Source organism: Hemitrygon akajei, chromosome 8 (assembly GCF_048418815.1).
Source record: "Hemitrygon akajei chromosome 8, sHemAka1.3, whole genome shotgun sequence".
Lineage (NCBI taxonomy): Eukaryota > Metazoa > Chordata > Chondrichthyes > Myliobatiformes > Dasyatidae > Hemitrygon > Hemitrygon akajei.
In genome coordinates this window covers 169,513,369-169,539,885 of record NC_133131.1, presented here as the reverse complement: position 1 = coordinate 169,539,885, position 26,517 = coordinate 169,513,369, and the positions used below count along the sequence as shown (strand labels likewise).

General features: G+C 41.6%; 1 protein-coding gene across 1 annotated transcript in view; it reads left to right on the top strand.

Moving 5' to 3' along the window:
- The window catches only part of dlec1 (DLEC1 cilia and flagella associated protein), a 212,563-nt gene that overhangs the window by 37,692 nt on the left and 148,354 nt on the right, over positions 1 to 26,517 (top strand). The window contains exons 8-11 of the mRNA XM_073055048.1: positions 977 to 1,167; positions 3,421 to 3,632; positions 8,311 to 8,395; positions 14,393 to 14,480. Coding sequence (XP_072911149.1) covers positions 977 to 1,167; positions 3,421 to 3,632; positions 8,311 to 8,395; positions 14,393 to 14,480 — 576 coding nt within the window. The remainder of the gene's footprint in view (positions 1 to 976; positions 1,168 to 3,420; positions 3,633 to 8,310; positions 8,396 to 14,392; positions 14,481 to 26,517) is intronic.

The window sequence follows — 26,517 nt, the reverse complement described above, 5'->3', positions numbered from 1 at the left end:
ATTGAACAAACCAGGGTTGTTCTACCTAGAGCAATGGAGTCTGAAGGGATACCTGATAGAGGTTTTTTAAGTTATGAGAGACATAGATAAGGGAGAGTCTTAGAATCTCTTCCCCAGGGTAGAATTGTTAAACACCAGAGGCATGCTTTTAAGGTTGGGGGGTGAGTTTAAAGGTGATGTGAGAGGCAGTATGTTTTTTTATTTAGAGTGGCAGGTGCCTGGAATGTGTTATTGGGAGGGGAGTGGTGGAAGCAGTCAGTTTAATAGAATTTAAGAGGTTTTTTGATAGACACATGAGAAGGAAGAGAATGGAAGGATATGGATGATACACAGGAAAAGGACATTGTGGGCTGGCTGGCCTGTCTAGTGCTGTGTTGCTCTATACTTAGCTTCAGAGTTGGTTTGGTTTGATTCCTGCCACTGTCTATAAGGAGTTTACACAATCTCCCTGTGACTGTGTGGGCTTCTTCAGAGTGCTCCAGGTTCCTCCCACATTCCAATGATGTATGGGTTAGAGTTAGTAAGTTTTGGGCATGCCATGTTGTGCCAGTAGCATGGTGACACTTGTGGGCTGTCCCCAGCACATTCCCATATTGCATTGGTCGTTAACATGAAAAATAAAGCATTTCTCTATTTCTTTAATGTACATTTGACAAATAAAGCTAATCTTTAAACTTCTTTCAGTCTCTCCTCAGCCACTGAAGCTGCAAACAAAACAAACTAAGTTTGTTCAACCTCTCCATATAGCTCATATCCTCTAATCCAGGCAGCACCTTCCAATTAGAGTTGAAAGTTTTATCATAACTGGTCAATTATAATACAAGTATTGGGGTTTTAGTGACTCCTCCCCTTCCTCCTACTCCCTTTCATCTAGAACAGAGCTGGTAATCCCCCTGTCATTATCTTTCAATCCCCCTGCCTCCATGTTCAATGAATCATGTTAAATAATTTCCACCATTTTTGTTTTATTCTTCAGGAAAGCCCACAGTCCATTATTCAGAGCTAACATTCAGCTTCAAACAGCAGACTTCTCAAAGCCCAGTGGATGACGGTTACTTAGATATATGCCCACCTAAGGAACTATGGACATTGCAGGGAGACATCTCATCCTTAACTTTATCACCATCTCCTGCTGAATCCACAAGTTTGAAAAAATCCAGCCTTCAGGTATGTCTTTCAAGATTATATAAGGATGCTGGCAGGAACTGTAATTCCCTGCTTGGAATCAGCTGTTGCTTCTGAACAAATGGCACGTTAACCTTGTGGTTAGGGTAGCACTATTACTGTGGCACCTGTAAGATCAGGGGTCAATTCTCACCCCTGTTTATAAGGAGATTGTACATTCTCCCTGTGACTGCTTGGGTTTCCTCCTCAAACAAGAGAAAATCTATAGATGCTGGAAATCCAAGCAACACACACAAAATGCTGGAGGAACTCAGCAGGCCAAGCAACATCTATGGAAAAGAATATTGTCGACATTTCAGCCGAAACCCTTTGGCAGGACTGGAGATAAAAAGCTGGGGAGTAGATTTAAAAGGTGGAGTGAGAGGACCACAAGGTGATAGGTGAAACCTGAAGGGGGAGGGATGAAGTAAAAAGCTGGGAAGTTGAAAGAGACAGAAGGCCATGGAGCACCAGGGATTGTGATGCCATCACACTTAGGTTGGAGGAACAACACCTTATATTCCATTTAGATAGCCTCCCCCTGATGGCATGAACATTGATTTCCTGAACTTGTGGTAATGCCTCCACCCCCCCCCCCACCTTCATCATTTCCCATCCCACTGTCCCTCTCTCACCTTAACTCCTTGCCCACCCATCGACTTCCTCTGGTGCTCCTCCCCCCCCTATTCTTTCTTCCATGGCCTTCTGTCTCTTTCACCTATCAACTTCCAAGCATTTTACTTCATCCCTCCGCCTTCAGGTTTCACCTATCACCTTGTGTTCCTCTCATCCCACCTTTTAAATCTACTCCCCAGCTTTTTTTCTCCAGTCCTGCTGAAGGGTTTCAGTCCAAAATGTCAACTATATTCTTTTCCTTTGATGCTACCCTGGCCTGCTGAGTTCCTCCAGCATTTTGTGTGATGCTTGGGTTTCGTCCAGATGCTCAAAGACATACAGTAAAGATTAGTGAATAGTGGGCACACTATGTTTGCGCTGGAAACATAGTGACACTGCCCAGCACAGTACTTGCTGATTTGATTTGATACAAATTATGCATTTCACTACATGTTTTGATGTGCATTTGACAAATGAAGCTAATCTCTTGCTGATGCCTGAAAGATGAAGTCAGATTTCACTGGTACAGTCAGTGAGGTATAACAGAATGTTGGTTATTGGTTTATCACGTGTCACAAGGTACAGGGAAAACTTTGTTTTGCATGCCATCCAAACAGATCAATTCAAACTAAAGTAATACGTAGGACACGGGAGCAGAATCAGGCCATTCAGCCCATCCAGTCTGCTCCGCCATTCTATCATGGCTGATTTATTATCCCTCTCAAACCCATTCTCCTGCCTTCTTCCCATCATCATTGACACCTCTACTAATCAAGAACCCGTCAACCTCCACTTTAAATATACCCAATGACTTGGCCTCCACAGCCGTCTGTGGCAATAAATTCCACAGATTCACTCCTCCCCCCACCCTCCCCAGCTAAAGGAGTTCCTCCTCATAAGGTCGAAGGGCCATAGTGCTGAACCATAAAGACCTGGGAATTGGGTCAAGAGTTCAATCACTCCAGGTAGTCAGAAAATCACTAGGCCTGTTTTAAGAGAAGACTATTATTAATTCTTAAAGTAATTTATAAGAGTGAAAGGATTATCATTGATGTATTGATCTGGTCAGTGCAGTTTGCAAATGCTCCAGTACCATTGTGGTTCAGTTCCTATTCTGAGCTGATGAAAGATGTTGGCCACATTGAACATCCTTTCTCCGACTGTGGAGGGGTAAAACCCCTTAGATGTGTTTGTTTCCCTTGTTACTGACTTTTTGATGGTAGAGGTTATGCACTTGGGAAGCTGAGCTTTAGTTGTCACATGTGCATTGAAACATACAATGAAATGCATCATTTGTGTAACTGACCAACATAGTCAAAGTATTGTGCAGAGGACAGCCCACAAGTTTCGCCATATAGCATGCCCACAACTCACAAACCCTAACCCTAACTTGTATGACTTTGGAACTTAGGAAGGTACTGGAGCACCTGGAAGAAACCCATGTGGTCACAGGGAGAACGTACAAACGATGGCTGGAATTGAATCACTGGTACTGTAAAATGATTGTGCTAACTACTAGGCTACAGTGCAGCCAAAATATGCTTAATGTCATTTAGTTTGCACAAGGTAAGATGGCAGGATAAATGGCAAAAATGGAAATTTCTCACTCTTCACCCAACTGTGAGTTCCTTCATTTGAAAGGAAGAAAAATTCAAGAAGAGAATTTGGAGAGATGAGCCACCTATGGCCGATCGGATCCAGGCACGAGAAGATATGATGAGGTTGGAGAGATGTCACAACTTCCTGAAGAACCCACGCTATTTGCCCCCTCATCAGGGAGGCAAATCACTCATCATTCCTAAGAAGAAAGTGGAGAAGATGGTTGGTGATAGAAAGATATTTGTCGAGGAAAGGTATAGAGTCCTTAATTTATTATTAGAGTTTATTTCCAGAGCAATAGCAGGAATGTTGCATTAGAACATAGAACGTTACCGCACAGTACAAGCCCTTCATTGCCAGATGTTTTGCCAAACTTTTAACCTACTCTAAGATCGATCTAACCTTCCCTCCCACATACCCCTCCGTTTTTCTATCATCCATGTGCCTATCTGAGTCTCTTAAAGGTCCCTATTGTACTTGGGCTCTGGAATTTGACCTTTGGCTTTGCTCTCTGGATTTAGCTGACCTTTGAGTTTCGACCCCAAGATTCGCTAATCACAGATTCAACCTCTGGGCTTTGACGCCAGGACTCGATGATCATGGGTTTGATTTTGACATCAGGACTTGACCAGCAGCAGTCATGTGATCTTGCTTTCAACAAATATATTGCTATGCTTCCCATATCACAACAGTAATCACACACAACATACCGTGTTGGTTCAAAGGTGCAAGGGGACCAGAAGAATGGAGTTGTAAAGATGAAAGCTTTTTTTTCCTTCCTACATCACTGGACCATGTGTATGTATGATTACTTTTAGGTGGTTGTGCAGATTAAATTCCAATAGCATTTCCATCAAATTCTTTTAACATTTGATATAGTAAAGCATGCAGAATATTGATGTTTATCACGATAGCTGAAAGACTGGATTTAAAAACAAACCACTTGCCAAAAAATAAGTTCAAAAGATGTACATTTATGGATGCAGGCCACCCCTGCATTCCAGCCATTATGGTAATGATATTTCCCCTTAGACCCTAAGACACTTAGATAGTGCAGAAGGCTATCATAAATTACAGGAGAAGCTTGATCACTTTATCTAAGGGACCATTGTGATCACTTTACACTAAAATGGATGACTTTTTGTTCTAATTATGTTCTTTCTTGTAAAAGTTGTACTCAATTTATTGTTTGTTTAATTTGCTCTTTATCAGATGCTGTGTGCCTGTGATGCTGCTGCAAGTAAGATTTGAATTGCAGCTGTGCATTTGTGTACTTGGGCATTTGACAATAAACTCGCTTTTAGAACATAGAACTTAGAAGATTACTGCACAATACAGACCTTCAGCCCATAATATTGTGTTGATCTTTTAACTTACTCCAAGATCAACCTGTCATCCATTTGCCTTTCTAAGAATTGCTTAAGTGCCCCTAATGTATCTGCCTCTACAACCACCCCTAGCAGGATATTCCACACACTTACCACTCTCTAAATAAAGAACTTAACTCAAACATTCCTCTCCCCCTATACTCTCCTCCAATCACCTTAAAATTATTCCCCCTGGTATTTTGACTTTGACTTTGATTATTTGGGTAAGTGGCCAAGGAATGGCAAATGTGTTCGATCCAGTTAAGTACATGATGTTGCATTTTGACAAGTCAAACCAGCGTAGGAGTTTCACAGTGGATAGTAGGGCTCTGAGGAGTACTCCAACCCAGAGGCACCTAGGAGTCACAGTACGTAGTTACCTGAAGGTTGTATCGTGGGTAGACTGAGTGGTGAAGAAGGTGTGCATCATGCTGCATCAGTCATTGGTCATCATTGAGTACAGAAGCTAGGATGTTATGGTAGTTGTACAAAACATAGGTGAGGCTTCACCTGGAGTATTGTGTATAGCTTTGGTTACCATGTTAGAAGTGCGAGTGAATGCAAGGAAGATTTATGAGAATATTGCCAGGACTTGAGGGCCTGAGTTATAGGGAGAGGTTGGGTTGACCAGGACCTTAGTCATTGGAACATCATTGGAGACTGAAGGCTGACCTTGCAGAGGTGTATAAAGTCATTGATGGGATGAAGTCACACAGTATATTTCTCAGGAAAAGGTAGTCAAAAACTAAATAGTACAGGTGTAAGGTGAGTGAAGAAAGATTTAATAGGCATCTAAGGAGAAAACTTTTCCCACAGAATGTGGTAACAACTTACCAGAAGAAATGATTGAGGTAGGTACAATAATAACATTTAAAAGACATTTGGATAGGAAAAGTTTAGAGAATGGGAGAAATGGGACTAGCTCAGTTGGGCATCTTGGTCAGGATGAACCAAGGGCCTGTTTCCATGCTATGCTATTCGATGTCTCTGTAATTAACTCACAGATTTTGAGATATGGAATAAAATTCACTCTTGTGTAATTTATATGACAAAAAGCAAATAAATAAAGACGAAGTTTAGTCTTTCATACCTTATGTTTCATGATACATGGACAGTTATGCAGTATTGTGTCATGGAAAATTGAGATAGGGACTGCTTTCTAGGCATGTGACTTCCTTCCCTCACATAAGGAAGCAAGGGAAGAGATTGCCAGGTACGTCGATAGGAAAGATTTAGAGGGATAATGGCCAAATGTGAGCAAGTGGGGCTGGCTCAGATAGCCATCTTGGTAGGCATGGGTAAATTGTGCTGAAGGGCCTGTTGCCATGCTATATAACTCTATGACTTTCTTATGACTAAAAAGCAATATAAGTCTGAAGAGTTCTTCTACAACTTATATATAAAAGCAAAGATGCAATGCTGAGACTTCATGAGGCATTGGTTAGACCCCATCTGGAATATTGCAAGCAGTTTTGGGCCCCATATCTAAGAAAGGTTTGCTGGCATTGAGAAGGGTCTGGGGAGGTTTATGAGATATATTCCAGGGATGAAAGAGTTACCATATAATGTGCAGATGATGACTCTGGGCCTGTACTTGCTGGAGTTTAGAAGAATAAGGGGTTATCTCATTGAAATGTACCAAATATTGAAAGGTCTAGATAGAGTGGGAGAGTCTAGGATCTGAGTGCATAATTTCACAATAAAAGAATGTCCCTTTTAGAACAGAGATGAGGAGGATTTATTTTAGCCAGAGAGTGGTGAATTTGTGGAATTTATTGCCACAGACGGCAGTGGAGGCCAAGTCATTGGGTATATTTATTTTATTTATTTTACTTTAATATTACTTCCAGCCCTTTGAGCCACACTGCTCCAACAAACCCCAACAAACCTGATTGACCTTAAACAAATCATGGGATAATTTACAAGGACTAATTAACCCACTTGGTACATCTTCAGACTGTGAGAGAAAACCCATGCATAGATCTTAATTAGTAAAGGCATGAAAGGGGAGAAGGCTAGAGAATGGGGTTGAGAGGGAAAATAAATTAGCCCTGATGGAATGGCAAAGCAGACTCGATAGTCAAATGGTCTAATTTTGCTCCAGTTTCTTATCTTCTTACAGTCTTACAACAGGAATTGCATTTGGTATTGAATTCTGCTCCAGATGGACACCCAGTTGTCAGAACAACATTACACTATGTACCCAACTCAACGATATACCATAGTGCACTGATCTGTTTAATGTTCAAAGTAAATTTATTACTAAAGTATATGCAGTCCTGTGCAAAAGTCTTGGGCACATATATGTAGCTAGCGTTCCCAAGACCTGTAGTAATTTTATGCATTGTACTGTACTGCTGCTCCCACAAAAAAAACAAATTTCATGACATATGTGAGTTATGATAAACTCGATTCTGCTATGGGTCTCTATTGTGCACAGGGAGTGGGAAGGGGGCAGGGAGAGGGGAATCATGGTTGGGAAAAAGGGGAAGGGAGAGAGGAGGGAGCAGGAAGCACCAGGAAGCACCAGAGAAACATTTTGTATTGATCAATAAACCAATTGTTTGGAATCAAATGGCCTTGCCTGGTATCTCAGGGCTGGGTGTGTCTGCACCCTCACAAACCCCCCTCTGGCACTTCTTCTCCACCACCTGTCCCACACCCCTCCTGTGATGCTCCACCCTTGCGATTCCCAACATCCTTCTCTCCTGCCAGATTTACAAACTCACTCTCTGCTCCACATTGTCAAATATTGCATTGTGCAAAAGTCTTAGACTCCCTAGCAATATATGTGTGCCCAAGAACTTTGCAGAGTACTGTATATGTCACCATACACAACCCTGAGATTCATTTTCTTGTGGGCATTCACAGTAAAAACAACGAAACACATTTGAATAAATGAAAAATTGTACACAGCAAAGAAGGAAAGAACCAATGTTGAAATGGTGCAAAAATGAAAAAAAAGCAATAAATATTGTGAACATGAGTTGTAAAGTTCTTAAAAGTGTGTCCATAGGCTGTGGAATCAGCTCAGTGTTGCAGTGAGTAAAGTTATCCATTGACAGGTGGAGGCTCTTCCAGCTCTATGACTTGGTATGGAGAGGCTGCCCATGACGGCTGATGGCTGCACTGCTCAGGCCAGCACACTCAGCAGTGGTCCATGCCCACTGAGGGTGGTATCAAAACTTTCTTGATAGCAAAATGAAATGAAGATAGGAATATCTAGAGCACATAGATGAGGAGGAATTTCTTTAGCCAGAGGGTGTTGAATGTGTGAATACATTTCCACAGACAGCTGTGGAGGCCAAGACCTTGGGTATACTGAAAGTGGAGGTTAATAGATTCTTGATTAGTAAGCGCATCAGATGTTCTGGAGAAAAGGCGGGAAACTGGGGTTGAAAGAGAAGATAAATCTGCGTGATCGAGTTGCAGAGCAGACTTGATGGTTCAAATGGCCTAATTTTGCTCCCATGTTTTTTGGCAAAATATGATAAAATATAAAAGAGATGAATCTTAGGAAGTTTAGGATGATTAATGTGTAATATAGTTCCTCTTTGTTGTACAGTGACCCTGCTGAACTTATTCCTGTTTTTCTGGCAAATCCACCGGTTATTCTGTTCACGGATTATAAAGTGGGTCAAGTGTATGAGGTAAGATCAACTGCTGAGTGTAATCTCAGCAAACTGCAAATCTACTTACATTAAATTTGTTCATTTGTTTTGTCCAATATCCTCATGGGCAGGTTTGCTAGAGCTGTTGGGGAGCGTTTAAACTAATTTAGTAGGCAGATGGGATTCAGAGTGATAGGGCTGAGGATGGGGCAGGTAATATACAACTAGATGCAGTGTGTAGTGAGACTGTCAGGAAGGACAGGCAGATGATGGGGCAAAACTGCAGTCAGTGGGATAATTTGCAGTGTTATATGACAACAAAATCAAAAAGGGTGATGAAAATGGGACTGAAGGTGTTATATTTGAATGCACAAAATATATGGAATAGGGTAGATGATCGCGTAGCACAGTTACAGATTGGTATGTATGGCAATGTGGACATTACTGGGTCTCGGCTGAAAGAAGATCAGAGTTGGGAGCTTAATGTCCAAGGACAGGCAGGTGGGCAGAGGGGCTGCTGTGGCTCTGTTGGTAAAAAATGAAATCAAATCTTTAGAAAGAGGTGACATAGGATTGGGAGATGTAGAATCTGTGTGGGTAGAAACTGCAAGGGTAAAATGTCCCTGATGGGAGTTACGTACAGGCCTCCAAACAGTAGCCAGGACATGGGTTGCAAATTACAATGGGAGATAGAAAAGGCATGTCAAAGGGCAACGTTATGGGTCATGGAGTATTTCCTTTTGCAGGTAGATTGGGAATTTCTAGAATGTCTAAAAGATAGCTTTTTAGAGCTGCTTATAGTTGAGTCGTCAAGGGGAAAGGCTGTTCTGGATCAGGTGTTCTGTAATGAATTGGATTTGATTAGGGAGCTTCAGGTAAATGAACCCTTAGGAGACAGTGATCATGATATGATAGACTTCACCCTGCAATTTGAGAGGAAGAAGCTAATGTCAGATGTATCAGTATTACAGTTGAGTAAAGGGAATTACAGAGGCATGAGAGGGTAGTTGGCCAAAGTTGATTGGAAGGGGACACTAACAGGGATGATGGCAGAAGAGCAATGGTTGGAGTTTCTGGGTGAAATACAGAAGACGCAGGATAGATACATCCCAAAAAAGAAGTAGAACTCTAAAGTCAGGATGATGCAACCGTGGCTGACAAGGGAAATCAAGAACAACATAGAAACAAAAGAAAGGGCATATAATCGAGCAAAAATTAGTCGGAAGTTAGAAGATTGAGAAGTTTTTTAAAACCACAGAAGGCAACAATAAAAGCTATAAGGAAGGAAAGCTAGCCAATGATATCAAAGGTTTTTTTCAGATATGTAAAGAGTAAAAGAGAGGTGAGTATAGATATTGGACCTCTGGAAAATGATGCTGGAGAGGTAATAATGGGGGGCAAAGAAGTGGCAAATGAACTAAGTGTCTTGCACCTGCCTTCACTGTGGAAAACATTAGCAATATGCTGGAAGTTCGAGAGTGTCAAGGGACAGAAGTGAGTGCAATTGTTATTACTAAGGAGAAGGTGTTTGGGAAGCTGAAAGGCAGATAAGTCACGATGGACTCCAACCCAGGGTTCTGAAAGAGATAGCTGAAAAGATTGTGGAACCATTAGTAATGAATTTTCAAGAATCACTGGATTCTGGAATGGTTCCTGAGGAATGGAAAACTGCAAGTGTCACTCCACTCTTCATGAAGGGAAGGAGGCTGAAGAAAGGAAATTATAGGCCAGTTAGCCTGACCTCAGTGTTCGGGAAGATGTTGGAGTCAATTATTAAGGATGAAGTTTGGGGTACTTGGAGACACATGATAAAATAGGTCAAATTCAGCATGGTTTCCTTAAGGGAAAATCTTGCCTGACAAATCTGTTGGAATTCTTTGAGGAATTAACAAACAAGATAGAAAAAAGAGAATTGGTGGATGTTGTGTAATTGGATTGTCAGAAGACTTTTGACAAGGTCCTACACGTGAGGCTGCTTAACAAGGTAAAAGCTCATGGTATTACAGGAAAGATACTAGCATGGATAAAATAGTGGCTGATTAGCAGGAAGCAAAGCGTGGGAATAAATTGAGCCTTTTCTGATTGGCTGCTAGTGACTAGTGGTTTGCCACAGGGGTCAGCGTTGGGACCGCTTCTTTTTACATTACATATCTGTGACTTGGATGATGGAATTGGCAGCTTTGTGGCCAACTTTATGGACAATACAAAGATAGGTGGAGGGGCAGGTGGTGTTGAGGAAGTAGGGTGTCTGCAGAAGGACTTAGAGAGATTAGGGGAATGGGCAAAGAAGTGTCAGATGGAATGCAGTGTCATGAAGTGTACGGTCATGTACTTTGGTAGAAGGAACAAAAACAGATTATTTTCAGGCAGAAAATTCAAAAATCCAAGGTACAAGGGGACTGAGGAGACTTTGTATAGGGTTCCCAAAAGGTTAAATTGCAGGCTGAGTTGGTGGTGTGGAAGGTAAATGTAATGTTGGCATTTATTTCAAGAGGACTAGAATATAAAAGCCAAGATGTAATGCCAAGGGCTTATAAAGTACTGGTGAGACCTCAGTTAGAGTATGTGAGCAGTTTTAGGCCCCTTCGCCAAGAAAGGATGCACTGACTTTGGACAGGGTTCAGATAGGTTCACAAGAATGATTCTGGGGATGAAATGGTTATTGTATGAGGAGAGTCTGATGGCTCTGGGCCTGTACTCACTGGAATTTAGAAGATTGAGGCAGGATTTCATTGAAACCTATTGAATGATGAAAGGTGTGGATAGACTGGATGTGGGGACATTATTTCCTATGGTGGGAAAGTCTAGGATCAGAGGGCCCAACCTCAGAATTGAGAGACTTACATTTGGAATGGAGATGAGGTGGAATTTCTTTAGCCTGAGTGTGGTGAATCTGAAGAATTTGTTGCCACAGACAGCTGTGGAGTCCAAGTCATTGTGTGTACTTAAGGCAGAGGTTGATAGGCTTTTGGTTAGTCATGGCGTGAAAAGTTATGAGGAGAAGGTAGGAGAATGGGGTTGAGAGGGATAATAAATCCGTCATGATGAAACGATGGGCCGAATGGCCCAATTCTGCTCCTATCTCTTATGGTCATATGGATTTTCTCAGATAGAATTAAAATACATGCTGTTTTAAAGGTTATAGGTTTTCAATATTGTTATGTTGGGTGTTATGTCCAGTAAAGGACCCTGTGATACTAAGAGCCAGATTAATCCCAAATTACACCAAGTTATATTTTCAACTGAATTAGTATATAGAATACAGTAAATAGGAACAGGCCCTGTGGCCCATGATGTTTTTCCACACTAATTAAAAAGCTAACTGCACAAGGTCCATATCCCTCCATTTTCCACACATCCATCTCCCCACATGACCATATCCTTCCATTTTCAGCACATACATATGCTTATCTAAGAACCTATTAAATGCCTCTATCAAATTTGTTTCCACCCACGCCATTGTAGTGCATTCCAGGCACCCTGTACTCTCTGTCTGAAGAAAATACTTCACCTACACATCTTTGAACTTACACCCTCCCATCTTTAATGCACATCCTCTAGGGCTAGACATTTCAATCCTGAGTAAAATCTACCATCTGCTATATCTATGCCACTCAAAATCTTATAAATTTCTGTGTGGGCTTCCTATAGCTTACATGCTTAGGCATCCATCATCAAGGACTCCTTACCATCCACACCATGTTCTCTTCTTACTCAAGCCATCAGGAAGGAGGTACAGGACCCTTAGGTTCCACATCACCAGGTTCAGGAACAGTTATCGTCAGGTTTCTGAACCAGCGTGGATAACTTCACTCACCTCAACACTGAACTGATTCCACAACACATGGATTCAATTTCAAGGGCTCTTCAACTCGTGTTCTTGGCATTGTTTATTTATTTGTTTGTCTATTATTTGTTATTTTTTGTATTTGCTGAGATTATCTTATTTTGCAGATTGGTATTTGTCAGTCTTTGTGTGTAGCTTTTCATTGATTCTATTGTTCTACTGTGAGAAAATGAATCTCAGGGTGGCATATGATGACATATACATACTTTGATAATAAATTTACTTTGAACTTTAAATTTTGTAGTCAGGCTGAGGATGACCTGGGTTTTCCCCGTACTCTCCTTATTATCTGTTACTGTTCAACATTTTTTTCTTTCAATATATCATCATAGTTTTATTTCCTTTTCCATAATGCCACTGATATTTACATAAAATTAAATAGGAATGATTGATGCATCTATTTACATTTGAAAGCATTCACACAAGTGCTGGATGGAAAATCATGACCACAGGAGTAAAGTTTATCAATAGGAGGTTGGCACTTTGCACGTGTTCTTTACAATGATGTGTGTATGCATCAAATAACATCTATACAGGAACATTTACTTTCTCAAAGTCCAAGTTCAAAGATGCAAAGCACCCTCTGGTCACTGCTAGGAAGGTTGAGATTGCGTTGGAGAGAGTGGAAAGGCAATTCTCCAAGATGTTCTCCATATGCCCTTTCTCCTTGTCAGATTTCACCTATTGCCCACCTACCTCTATCTCTCCTCTTCCTCAGCTTGGCTCCATCCACCTGTCATGCTTTACCCCTGCTCTGTCCACCCACCATCTGGTATCTCACCCCAGCCAACCTCCCTTTTTATGCTGGTTATATTCCTCGTCCACTCTCTGCCTCGATCTGAAATGTTACCGATTCCTTTTGTCCGAAAGGTGCTGCTTAACCCATTGAGTTCCTCCAGCAACTTGTTTGTCTTTTTGCTTCAGACTCCAATGTGTCTGTCACCAGGATGTTGCCTGGGTTGGAGGATTTTGGCTATGGTGGGAAGGGATTGGATAGGGTGGCTGCTTTTACTCAGGAGCAAAGGAGGCCAAAAGATGACTTGAACAATTCACATAAAATTATCAGAGGTATGGATAGGCTCGATAGTTTGAAAGCTCACCAGCTTCCTCAGGAGGCTGAAGAAATTCAGCATGTCCCCTTTGACTCTTACCAATTTTTATCAATGCACCATTCTGTCTGGATGCATAACAGTTGGTAATGGCAACGGCTCTGCTCATGAGCGCCAGAAACTGCAGAGAGTGGTGGGTACAGCTCAGCACATCACAGAAACCATCACTCTCATGTACAGGTATTAACAGTGAAACAGATTGAATGGCATTGAATGAAAAACTGGTGCAAAAATTAGGCCACACACACAAAATGCTGGAGGAACTCAGCAGGTCAGGCATCATCTATGGAAATGAATAAACAGTCAATGCTTCTTTGGGACTGGGAAAGAAGGGGGAATACGCCAGAATAAAAAGATGGGGAGAGGGAAGGAGGAGGATAGCTAGGAGGTGATAGATGAAGTCAGGTGGGAGGGAAAGGTAGAGGGCTGGAGAGAAAGGAATCTGATAGGGGAGGAGAGTGGACCTTAGGAGAAAGGAAAGGAGGAGGGGGGGTGATAGGAAGTTGAGAATAGATAATAGGCCAGAGTTGGGAATAGAAGAAAAAGGGAGGAGGAGTGAAACATTTCTTTTTACCAAAAGGAGAAATCGATATTCATGCCATTAGGTTGGAGGTTACCCAAATGGAATTTAAGGTGTTTTTCCTTCACACTGAGGATGGCCTCATCTTGGCACAAGAGGAGGCCATGGACCAACATGTCAAAACAGAAATGAGAATCGGAATTTCAGCATTTGGCAGATGGAACAGAGGTGCTCGACGAAGCAGTCTCCCAATTTACAACAGGTCTCACCAACCACATTTGGAGTATCAGACACTATAGACAACTCCAGCAGATTCACTGGTGATGTGTTGCCTCACCTGGAAGGGCTCTTTGGGGCCCTGAATGGAGGAGAGGGAGGAGGTAAATGGGCAGGTGCAGCACTTTGAAAGCTTGCAAGGATAAGTACTGGGAGGGAGATTAGTGGGGAGGGATGAATGGACAAGGGACAGAGGAGGAACAGATTTTCTGGAAATCGGAGAATTCAGGAAAATTGATTTCTGATTCCCAGATCATCTTATCATGTCCATTATCTTCCTTCAGACAAATGTTGAGCTGCGGAATATGACATCCAATAGCCGTCACCTCCGAATCATCCCACCAAGCACCTCATTCTTTTCTATTGGACTGGGTAAGAAGACTCTTTAACTTTATTATTTTTCCTGATTGTCCAAGTATAAACAGTCGGACCTTTAAGTATATTAGAATTTTGGTATCTCTGTTTATTTTTCCATTATAGGCAGCCATATAGCTGCTAAAGTCCTGAACAGAGTGAACAAAACTCCCCCCCTTCCTCTACTCTCTAGCTCTATCTTTTTTTTGCTCTTTCTCCCTCTTTCTCTTTCTCACTCTCTAGCTCTCCGTCTCTGTCTCTTTTTCTCACTTGCTAGCTCTCCCTCTCATGCTCATTAAAAGCTGACCACTAAGATCCAATGACCTGTGTGATATGGGGTGATTCAGCTTTAACACTGCTTGGAACCACAGAACCATAGAACATTACAGCACAGAAAGAGGCCTTTTGGCCCTCCTTGGCTGTGCCGAACCATTTTTCTGCCTAGTCCCACTGACCTGCACCTGGACCATATCCCTCCATACATCTCTCATCCATGTACCTGTCCAAGTTTTTCTTAAATGTCAAAAGTGAGCCCGCATTCACCACTTCATCTGGCAGCTCATTCCGTACTCCCACCACTCTCTTCGTGAAGAAGCCCCCCCCCAATGTTCCCTTTAAACTTTTCCCCCTTCACCTTTAACCCATGTCCTCTGGTTTTTTTCTCCCCTAGCCTCAGTGGAAAAAGCCTGCTTGCATTCACTCTGCCTATACCCATCATAATTTTATACACTTCAGACATTTCAGGGTGACATGATAGCATAGGAGTTGGCATAATCGCTTTACTGCACCAGCGATTCCTCATCGAGGTTTGATTCCCACTGCTGTCTGTAAGGAGCTTGTACATTCTCTTTTTTTTTGTAATTTATTTTTTTATTGAAGTTCATCATCAAACAAACATTTCCATAAGATGTATTTCAGACATTGTACATATATATCATATAATCATATATGTCACAAATCTCCACAAAGTATTTATCTGAGGTATACACTTATAGAAAAGAGTGGAAAGAAAAAACAAGCAAAAGGAAAAAACTATGTACAAGTAGGGAGTGATTTTTTTTTACAACATATTAATTTGTGAGAATAAAATCAGGCCTATGAGGCATTATGTAGTTAAACCATTTTTCCCAGTTTGAATCAAATTGTTCCAGCTTATGATTAACAGATGCTGTTATCTTCTCCATTTTGTAAATGTCCATTGTAATTTCCATCCATCCTGTGATAATTATTTCCTAGTAAGAGTCTTTTTACCAGCGACCAACAGTATATTCATTATTTATCTCTTTTCAACCATTCTTGAGGTATATATCCAAAATATATGGTCTTACTCTCCAAGGGTGTTTCACATTTAAAGATGTCTTGTGTATCCCCCTCCAATAGTCTTTGATAACAGGGCAGTCCCAAAAAATATGTTAATGATTTGCATTTTGATTTCCACAATTTCTCCAGCAAACAGGGAGGTTACTATCATAATGGGATTTCTGAGAGGGTGTAATAAAATACCTTATCAAGTTTTTCCATCCAAACTCCCTCCATTTCTGTGAACTGGTACACTTCCATTGATATCTCCATATTATTGTCCATTCTTCCTCAGATATAATTATCCCTCCTTCCTTCTCCCATTTTGTTTCAATGTATGAAGTTGAATGTGTTTTAAGATTTGACAACCCCTTATACATGCTTGAAATGATTCTACTACCGTTATCTGAATTATATGCTTTTCTAAATAGCTCTATCAAGCATGTACTTGTCTTGGTTACATTCTTAAGCGTCCTATTAACATATTGTCACATCTGTAAATACCAAAAAAAATCTTGTTTTTCTAATAAGTGTTTCTCTTTAAGCATTTCAAAACTGAACAGTGTTCCTTCTTTCATCATGTTGCAAAGAACTGTTATTCCTTTAGCTGTCCAGTCCTTAAATCTAGCATCCAGTTTATCGGCGTAAAATCCGAGTCATATGCACACCATTTAAGAATTGCAATACTCCCTCTAGATTATATTCTTTTATAGTAGTTTTCCATATTTTAAGAGCCAATTTCACCCATGGGTTATCAATAGTATTTATGTACCTTTGCAGGTTGTTATCAGCCAAAATTGCTTGTATGGGGATGGGAAGTACCTGCTCCTCAATGTTTTTCCATTGAGCGTCATATGATGGGTTGCACCAACATATCACAGCTCTCAACTGTGCTGCAAAATAATAATCTCTAAGAGAAGGTAGGCCCCATCCCCCCTTTTCCTTTGCTAATTGCAAAGTTTTGAGATGAACTCTAGGCCTTTTACCTTGCCAAATATACCTTGATAACATCTTGTTCCATTCATTGAATTGATTTTGATTAATCTCTATTAGTAGGGTCTGAAAGAGATATAACAGTCTGGGCAGTATATTCATTTTAATAGACTCAATCCTTGAACTGAGACTGAAAAAAGGAATCTGGCTCCATCTTGCCACATCTTCCTTAATTTTTTATATAAAGGCTGATAATTGCATTCTGATAATTTTGCCAAATCTTTTGGCATAATGATGCCCAAATATTTGAAAGACTCTGTTTGCCATGCCCAGGGATATCTACTTTCAATTTCTCTTGGTGGGCTATAGTTATATGAAAGTAATTGGGTTTTATCTATCAACAACACACACAAAATCTATGTTGATCTTGTATCCTGATAATTGACCATATTGTTCAAAGGATTGCATCAATTTAGGTAAAGAGTATGTTGGTTGCCCAAGATAGATCAAAATGTCATCTGCGTAACAAGCCAATTTATGCTCTGTCCCTTTAATAGTAATTCCCCTGATATCTTCATTTTTGTCTAATGTATTGAGCTAATGGTTCCAGATATAAAGGTGAAGAGTAGCAGTGACCATGCACAACCCTGTCTCATGCCCCTTTCTAGGGTAAGACTATTTGATAAATATCCATTGATTTTAATCCTAGCAGTAGGGTTGTCATATAGTGTCTGTATAGTTTTAATAATTGTGTCTTGGAAGCCAAATCTATGTAAAACTCCGTAAAGAAAATTCCAATTAACTGAATCAAATGCCTTTTCAGCATCCACGCTTATCACTATTGCTTTGATTTTATTTTTTTGTATATGATCCATAATGTGAAGTGTCCTTTGTATATTGTCTTGTGTTTGGCGTTGTCGTATAAAATCTGTCTGATCATTACGTATCAGTATGGGTAGAAACTCCTCTAATCGTTTGGCCATGATGGAGGTAAATAATCTATAATCTAAATTAAGAACGGATATTGGTCTAAATGACCCACATTCCATTTTATCCTTGCCTTCTTTCGGTATAGCTGAGATTATCGCTTCCTTGCAACTGGGTGGCATTTGTGCCTTTTTTAGAGTCCAGTTCAGTGTGGGGAGTAAAACAGGAATTAACTCATTTTTAAATTCTTTGTACCACTCTGCCATATACCCATCTGATCCTGGTGACTTGCTTAATTTAAGCCTACTAATTGCAGCTTTTAATTCAACTTGAGTTATGTCAGCAGTCATCGTTCTATTTTGTTCTTCGCTTAAAGTGGGTACTCTAGAGAATTCAAGAAGGTGTCAATTTGGTTTATGCTTCCCCCTGGAACTTTGGAATATAGAGTTTTGTAAAACACTTCAAAAGCTTCTTGAATTTCATTTAGCTTATTTTGTTATCATTTTTGTTCTTGGATCCCTAATTCTATGAGGTATTTTCTGCTATCGTTTTTGTTCAGTTTCCACGCCAGTATTTTCATAGACTTAGATCCACTTTCATAATGTCTCTGTTTCAGAAACATGAAATTTTTCTTGATTTCTTGCATAGCCAAACTATTAATTTCATTCCTAATTTTTTAAATTGAGCTTGTACATTCTCTCCGTGACTGTGTGGATTTCCTTCCGCATTCGGAAGACGTATGGGTTAGGGTTAGTGAGTTGTTGATATGTTATGTTGGCACTGGAAGCATGGCAACACTTGCAGGCTGCCCCCAGCAAGTTCTCAGGCTGGAGGAACTGAGCAGGTCAGGTAACGTCTATGGAAATGAATAGACGTCAGTGTTTCAGCACTCCTCATTAAGGGTCTTGGCCCGAAATGTCGACTGCTTATTCATTTCCATGGCTGCTGCCTGACCTGCTGAGTTCCTTCAGCACTTTTTGTATGTTACGTTGTTTTTACAGAAATTTAGTGCTTGGTTTTAAAAAGATCCCTTACATTTTAAGCTTGTTTTAAAAAAATTAAAATTTTTAAAAATTTCTGGATGTTTTTCACAGTATTAACCACTAATACTGGGTTTGTGTTTTAGCCACCTGTCCAAGTTTTTGAACATAGAACATAGAACATAGAACACTACAGCACAGTGTGGGCCCTTTAGCCCAAGATGTTGTGCTGATCTTATGGTCAATTTAACCTTTCACACCTAAACAGTCCTCCATTTTTCTATCATCCATATACCTATCTAAGAGTCTCGTATGTAAATGTCCCCAATAAATATGCCTCTACCACACACCCACCACTCTCTGTGTAGAACGCTAAGCTTGGACATTCCCCCGGAGTGATCGAATCACACTGCATGGAAACAGGCCTTTTGCTCCAACATTTACCAATTCTTATCAATAAACCATAGAAAGCATCCTGTCCAGATGTGTCACCACTTAGTATGCTCTGACTGAGATTGCAAGAAACTGTAGGGAGTTGTGGACACAGCTCAGCACATCACAGAAACCAGTCTGGCCTCTATAGACTCTGTCTACACTTCTCATTACCTTGGTAAAGCAGCCAACATAATCAAAGAGCCCTCTTCCCCCACACCGGCGTTATCTTTTCCCCACTCCCCCGTCCAGCAGATGATTCAAAATCCTGAAATCACGTACCACCAGGCTCAAGGATAGCTTCTATCCCACTGTTAAAAGATATTGAATGGTTCCCTAGGATGATAATATGGACTCTTGACTTACCTTGTTGTCCTGCCTTGCACCTTATTGTCTACCTGCATTGTACTTTCTCTGTAACTGTAGTACTGTATTCTACATTCTGTTATTGTTTTTCCCTTGAACTACCTCAGTGCACTGTTGTACTGGAATGATTAGTATGGATGGCATGCAAAACAAAGTATTTCATTGTACCTTACACCTGGTGGTATGTGCTTTCAGGCTTTTGTATCTGCTGCCTAATTAGAGAAGGAATAAGAGAGAATGTCTGGGGTGAGTGGGGTTCTTGATTATGTTGGCTGCTTTACTGAGGTAAATGATGTTGGTATTGATATGATGGGCTGAAGGGCTTGTTTCCAGTCTGTACAGAAATTATGACATCTGTATTTTAAACCAGCATCACCAAAAACTGTTTACCCCTGAAGATCACCTCCACTCAGGGCCCCAAACAGTCCTTCCAGGTGAGGCAACACCTCACTCACAAACTTGCTGTGGTTGTCTATTGCATTCAGTGTTCCCAATGTGGCCTCCTCTACATTAGTGACTCCTGTCATAAACTAGAGGAATGCTTCATCGAGCACCTCTGTTCCAATCTGTCAACAGCGGAATTTCCCAGTAGTCAAACAGTGGATGTGGATCCATGGCCCCCTCTTGTGCCAAGATAAGGCCACCTTCCAGATAGAGGAGCAACATCTGGGTAGCCACCAACCTGATGGCATGAATATTGATTTCTCCTTCTGGTAATTTTTTCCTCCCTCCTCCGCTTTTCTTCTGTTCCCTACTCTAGCCTTCTACCTCTTCTCAACTGCCTATCACCTCCCCCTGGCGCCCCTTTTCCTTCCCTTTCTCCTATGGTCCACTCTCCTCTCCTATCAGATTCCTTCCTCTCCTGCTCATTATCTTTCCCACCCACCTGGCTTCAGCTATCACCTTCCAGCTATTCTTATTCCCCTCACCCGTACATTTTTATTCTGGCATCTTTCCAGTCCTGGCAGAGGCATTTTCATACCAGATAGTGATGCAACCAGATAGAATGCTCTCCATGATTTAAGAAGTGCAAATTGTAAATATTATAATAAGCACTATTTTTATTGAGGTCTTGCTTGACGATGTAGTTAAGTGTGTTGTAAGGAACAAAAAGTTGCAGGAACCCCTGACCTGCTGAATTCCTCAAGTATCTTGTTTGTAGCTCTTGATTCCAGCACCCACAATTTCTTGTGTCTCCAATTAAATGCATCCCTGTCCTAGCCTTCTCTGGTATAAGAATTGTCATACTAAAAGTACTCAGTCTTCATTCTTCAATATTCACAGAATTGTTTACTAGAACTCAATACACAAAACTTATCAGGTGTTAAATATTTCTGAGCTGTTTTCTAGTCTCAGTATACAATATATTGTAAACACAATAATGATAGGTCTGTGGGCACATACTGGGTGGGGAATAGATGCTAGAAATGCCTTTGGAATCATGTTCCAAACCTGTCTCTGCGTAGTGAGTTCCACTTATGGTTGTTAGCCTTATAACAGGATATTAATCAACAAACTGCTGGAGGAACTCACCAAGTCAAGTAGCATCAGTGGAGGCAGAGGGACAGTCAATGTTTTTGGGTGGAGACTCTGCTTCAGGTCTGAGAGTTTGAAACATAGAACATTACAACACAATACAGGCCCTTCAGCCCATGATTTTGTGCCAACCTTTTAACCTGCTCTAAGATCAATCTAACTCTTCCCTCCCACATAGCCCACTATTTTTCTATCATCCATGTGCCTATCTAAGAACTTCTTAAACGCCCCTATGTATCTGCTTCTGCAACCACTCCAGGCTGGGTATTCCACACACCCACCACTCTGTGTAAAGAACTTACCTGTTATATCCCCCCTTTTATATGCAATGAAACAGAATTGATAAGAGAGCTTAGGGTAAAAGAACCCTTAGGGGTCAATATGATCCAATTCACCCTGAAATTTGAGAAGGAGAAGGTAAAGTCAGATGTATCAGTATTGCAGTGGAGTAAAGTGAATTACAGAGGCATGAGAGGGGAGTTGGCCAGAATTAATTGGAAAAGAACACTGGCAGGGATGACAGCAGAGCAACCATGGCTGTGATTTCTGGAAGCAATTCAGAAGGCACAGGATATATACATCCCAAAGAAGAAGTAGTATTGTAAATGAAAGATGACATAACCGTGTCTAATAAGGGAAGTCAAAACCAACATAAAAGCCAAGAAAGGGCATATAATAGAGCAAAAATTAGTTGGAAGTTAGAGGATTGGGAAGCTTTCAAAAACCAGTGGAAGGCAACAATTAAGGTGAAGATGGAAAATGAAAGTAAGCTAACCAATAATATTAAAGAAACATAGAAACATAAAAAACCTACAGCACAATACAGGCCCTTCGGCCCACAAAGCTGTGCTGAACATGTCCTTACCTTAGAAATTACCTTGGGTTACCTATAGCCCTCATTTTTCTAAGCCCCATGTAGCTGTCCAGGAGTCTCTTAAAAGACCCTATTGTATTCGCCTCCACCACTGTCGCCGGCAGCCCATTCCATGTATTCACCACCCTCTGTATAAAAAACTTATCTCTGATATCTCCTCTGTACCTACTTCCAAACACCTTAAACCTGTGCCCTCTCATGTTAGCCTCTGACTATCCACACGATCAATGCCTCTTATCATCTTATACACCTTTATCAGGTCACCTCCCATCCTCCATTGCTCCAAGGGAAAAAAGAGCATAGTAAAAGTTTCTTCAGATACATAAAGTGTAAAAGAGCAGCAAGAGTGGATATTGGACTGCTGGAAAATGATGCTGGTCAGGTAGTAATGGGGGACAATGAAATGGCAGATGAAATGAAGAAGTATTTTGTATCAGTCTGCATTGTGGAAAACACAGCAGTTTGGTGGAAGTTCCAAGTGTCAGGGGTCATGAGGCGTATGAAGCTTCCTTCACTAGAAAGAAGGTTCTTGGGAAACCGAAAGGTCTGAAGGTAGCTGAGTCACCTGGACTAGATGGTGTACATCCCAGGATTCTGAAACAGGTGGATAAAGAGATTGTGGAGGCATTAGTAATGACATTTCAAGAATCACTAGATTCTGGAATGGTTCTGGAAGACTGGAAAATTGCAAATGTCACTCCACTCTTCAAGAAGGGAGAGAGGCAGAAGAAAGTAAGCTGTAGGCCAGTTTTCTGACCTCAGTGGTTGGGAAGATATTGGAGTTGATTATTAAGGATGAGATCTCAGGGTACTTGGAAGCACATGATAAAATAGGCTGTAGTCAGCATGGTTTCCTCAAGGAAGAATCTTGTCTTATAAATCTGTTGGAATTCTTTGAAGAAATAACAAGCAGACAGACAAAGGAGAATGGGTTGATGCTGTGTATTTGGATTTTCAGAAGGCCTTTGACAAGAGGCTGCAAGTCCATGGTATTACAGGAAAGACTGTAACATGGATAAAGCAGTGACTGATTGGCAGGAGGCAAAGAGTGGGAATAAAGAGAGCCTTTTCTGGTTGGCTGCCGGTGACTAGTGGTGTTCCACAGGGATCTGTGTTGGGATCGATTCTTTTACGTTATATGTCAATGATTAAGATGATGGAATTGATGGCTTTGTTGCGAAGTTTGCAGATGATATGAAGATAGGTAGAGGGGCAGCTAGTTTTGAGGAAGTAGAGAGGCTACAGAAGAACCTAGACAGATTAGAAGAATGGGCAAAGAAGTGACAGATGGAAGATGGTGAGGGGAAGTGTATGGTCATGCACTTTGGTAGAAAGAATGAAAGGGTAGACTATTCTCTAAGTGAAGAGAAAATACAAAAAACTGAGGTGCAAAGGGTCCTGGGTGTCCTTGTGCAGGATTCCCTAAAGGCTAATTTGCAAGTTGAGTCTGTGGTGAGGAAGGCAAATGCAATGTTTGCATTAATTTCAAAAGGACTAGAATATAAAAGCAAGGATGTAATGTTGAGACTTTATAAAACACTGGTGAGGCCTCCTTTGGAGTATCGTGAACAGTTTTGGGCCCTTTATCTTAGAAAGGATGTGCTGAAACTGAAGAGGGTTCAAAGGAGGATCACGAAAATGATTCCAGGATTGAATAGCTTGTCCTATAAAGAGTGTTTGATGGCCCTGGGCCTGTATTCACTGGAATTCAGAATGAGTGGTGACCTCATTGAAACCTATTAAATAGTGAAATATCTTGAAAGAGTGGATGTGGAGAGGATGTTTCCTATGATGGGAGAGTCTAAGATGACTGGATACACCCTCAGAATAGATGGCATCCTTTTAGAATGGAGACGAGGAGGAACTAGTTTAGCCAGAGAGTGGTGAATCTGTGAAATTCTTTGCCACAGGCAGCTGTGGAGGCCAAGTCTTTATGTATTTTTAAGGCAGAGGTTGACAGATTCTTGATTGGTCAGGGTATGAGGGATATGGGGAGAAGGCAGGAGATTGGGGCTGAGAGGAAAATTGGATCAGCCATGATGAAATGGCAGAGCAGATTTGATGGGCCAAATGGCCTAATTCTGCTCCTTTATCTTATGGTCTTATGGTTTTATAGAATCATAGAAATCTACAGCACATTACAGACCCTTTGGCCTATACTTTCCTCCAATCACCTTAAAATTGTACCCCGTCGTATTATCCATTTCTGCCCTGGGGACTCTATCTATGCCTCTTACCATTCTGTACACCTCTATAATACAGAATCTGAGGCCACAAACCAGGCACGCCCAGGATCCTCTTCAGTTTGCGTATAAGGAGAAGGTGGGAGTGGAGGATGCTATCACGTATTTGCTGCACAAATCACTCTCTCACCTAGATGGGGTCAGTTGTGCTGTGAGGATTACATTCCTTGACTTCTCTAGTGCCTTTAACACCATCCAGCCCAAGATCTTAAGGCACAAACTAACGGAGATGGGAGTAGACTCTCACATGGTGGATTGGATAGTGGACTACTTGACAGATAGACCTCAGTATGTGCAGTTGGGAGACTGTAGGTCTGACACGGTGGTAAGCAGCACAGGGGCGCCGCAGGGAACCGTACTCTCTCCGGTCCTGTTCACCCTGTACACATCAGACTTCCAATATAACTCGGAGTCCTGCCATGTGCAAAAGTTCGCTGATGACACGGCCATAGTGGGGTGTGTCAGGAATGGACAGGAGGAGGAGTATAGGAAACTGATACAGGACTTTGTGATATGGTGCAACTCAAACTACCTGCGTCTCAATATCACCAAGACCAAGGAGATGGTGGTGGACTTTAGGAGATCTAGGCCTCATATGGAGCCAGTGATCATTAATGGAGAATGTGTGGAGCAGGTTAAGACCTACAAGTATCTGGGAGTACAGTTAGACGAGAAGCTAGACTGGACTGCCAACACAGATGCCTTGTGCAGGAAGGCACAGAGTCGACTGTACTTCCTAAGAAGGTTGGCGTCATTCAATGTCTGTAGTGAGATGCTGAAGATGTTCTATAGGTCAGTTGTGGAGAGCGCCCTCTTCTTTGTGGTGGCGTGTTGGGGAGGGAGCATTAAGAAGAGGGACGCCTCACGTCTTAATAAGCTGGTAAGGAAGGCGGGCTCTGTCGTGGGCAAAGTACTGGAGAGTTTAACATCGGTAGCTGAGCGAAGGGTGCTGAGTAGGCTACGGTCAATTATGGATAACTCTGAACATCCTCTACATAGCACCATCCAGAGACAGAGAAGCAGTTTCAGCGACAGGTTACTATCGATGCAATGCTCCTCAGACAGGATGAAGAGGTCAATACTCCCCAATGCCATTAGGCTTTACAATTCTACCGCCAGGACTTAAGAACTTTTTAAAAGCTATTATTAATGCTTTTTGAGATAGTGATTTAGATGCATATCTTTTTTTTTTACTGAGTTAAGTATTGTATGTAATCAGTTTTGCTACAACAAGTGTATGGGACATTGGAAAAAAAGTTGAATTTCCCCATGGGGATGAATAAAGTATCTATCTATCTATCTATCTATCAGGTTGCCTCTCATCTCCAAAGAGAAAAGCCTTAGCTTGCTCAACTTATCTTCATAAAATTTGCCCTAGATCACATAGAGTGGAGATCGCCAGTATAATTCGATGAGAGGGAGGGGGGAGATGGAACCTTGCGGTGATTGATGGAATTCAGGTGAGGAGCCAGTTAGGAGAGGGGAGGAGGATATAATTAGGAGATGGTGGGTAGTTAATGATAGGGAAGAGGTAGATATGGACGGAGGTAAAGGAGAATATGGAGCCACATGGGACAGGTGAGTGGGGGCTGAAGAGATCGAGGTTGGAAGGTGATAAAGGGAGATAGCAATGCTGAAGAGGCTGGAATCTGACAAGTATGGAAGGGTGGTAGTTAAGCTAGATAAGGCAGCGATGATGGGCAGATAGAACCAGGTTGGGCAGAGAAGTAAAGCTGGGTGATGGTGGGAGGGGACTAGTGGTAGGGGTTGGGAGAACCTGCTTGGATCAGAAGGAAAGTGAAAGGTGCTCAGTTGGTACAGGTTACTCAGAAATGTTGATGTTCATGGTCTCCCCAGCATCGAGACATCTTCAAAAGGTAACGCCTCAAAAATCCATCATTAAGGACCCCCATCACCCAGGATATACCCTCTTGTCATTGCGAGCATGAACCCAATGACACATGCAATATCTTAGGAACAGATTTTTCATCAGGTTTCTGAACAGACAGTGGACCACCCTAGGAACACTACCTCAACATTTCTGCAGCACACACAAAATGCTGGAGAAACTCAGCAGGGGTCAGGCAGTATCTGTGGAAAAGATTAAACAGTCGACGTTTTGGCCAAGACCCTGCATCAGGACTGCAGATATAAGATGAGGAGTCAGAGTAAGAAGGTGGGGGGGGAGGGGGGAAGGGGGGATAGTAGGTGATAGGTGAAACTGGGAGAGGGGGAGGGGTGAAGTAAAGAGCTGGGAAGTTGATTGGTGAAAGAGATACAGGGCTGGAGAAGGGGAAACTGATAGGAGAAGACAGAAGGCCATGGAAGAGAGGAAAGAGGGAGGAGCACCAGAGGGTGGTGATGGGCAGGTAAGGAGATAAGGTGAGAAATAGAAATAGAAATTGGGATTGGTGAAGGAGAGGGGTTGGGGGGACAGTTACTGGAAGTTCGAGAAATTGATGTTC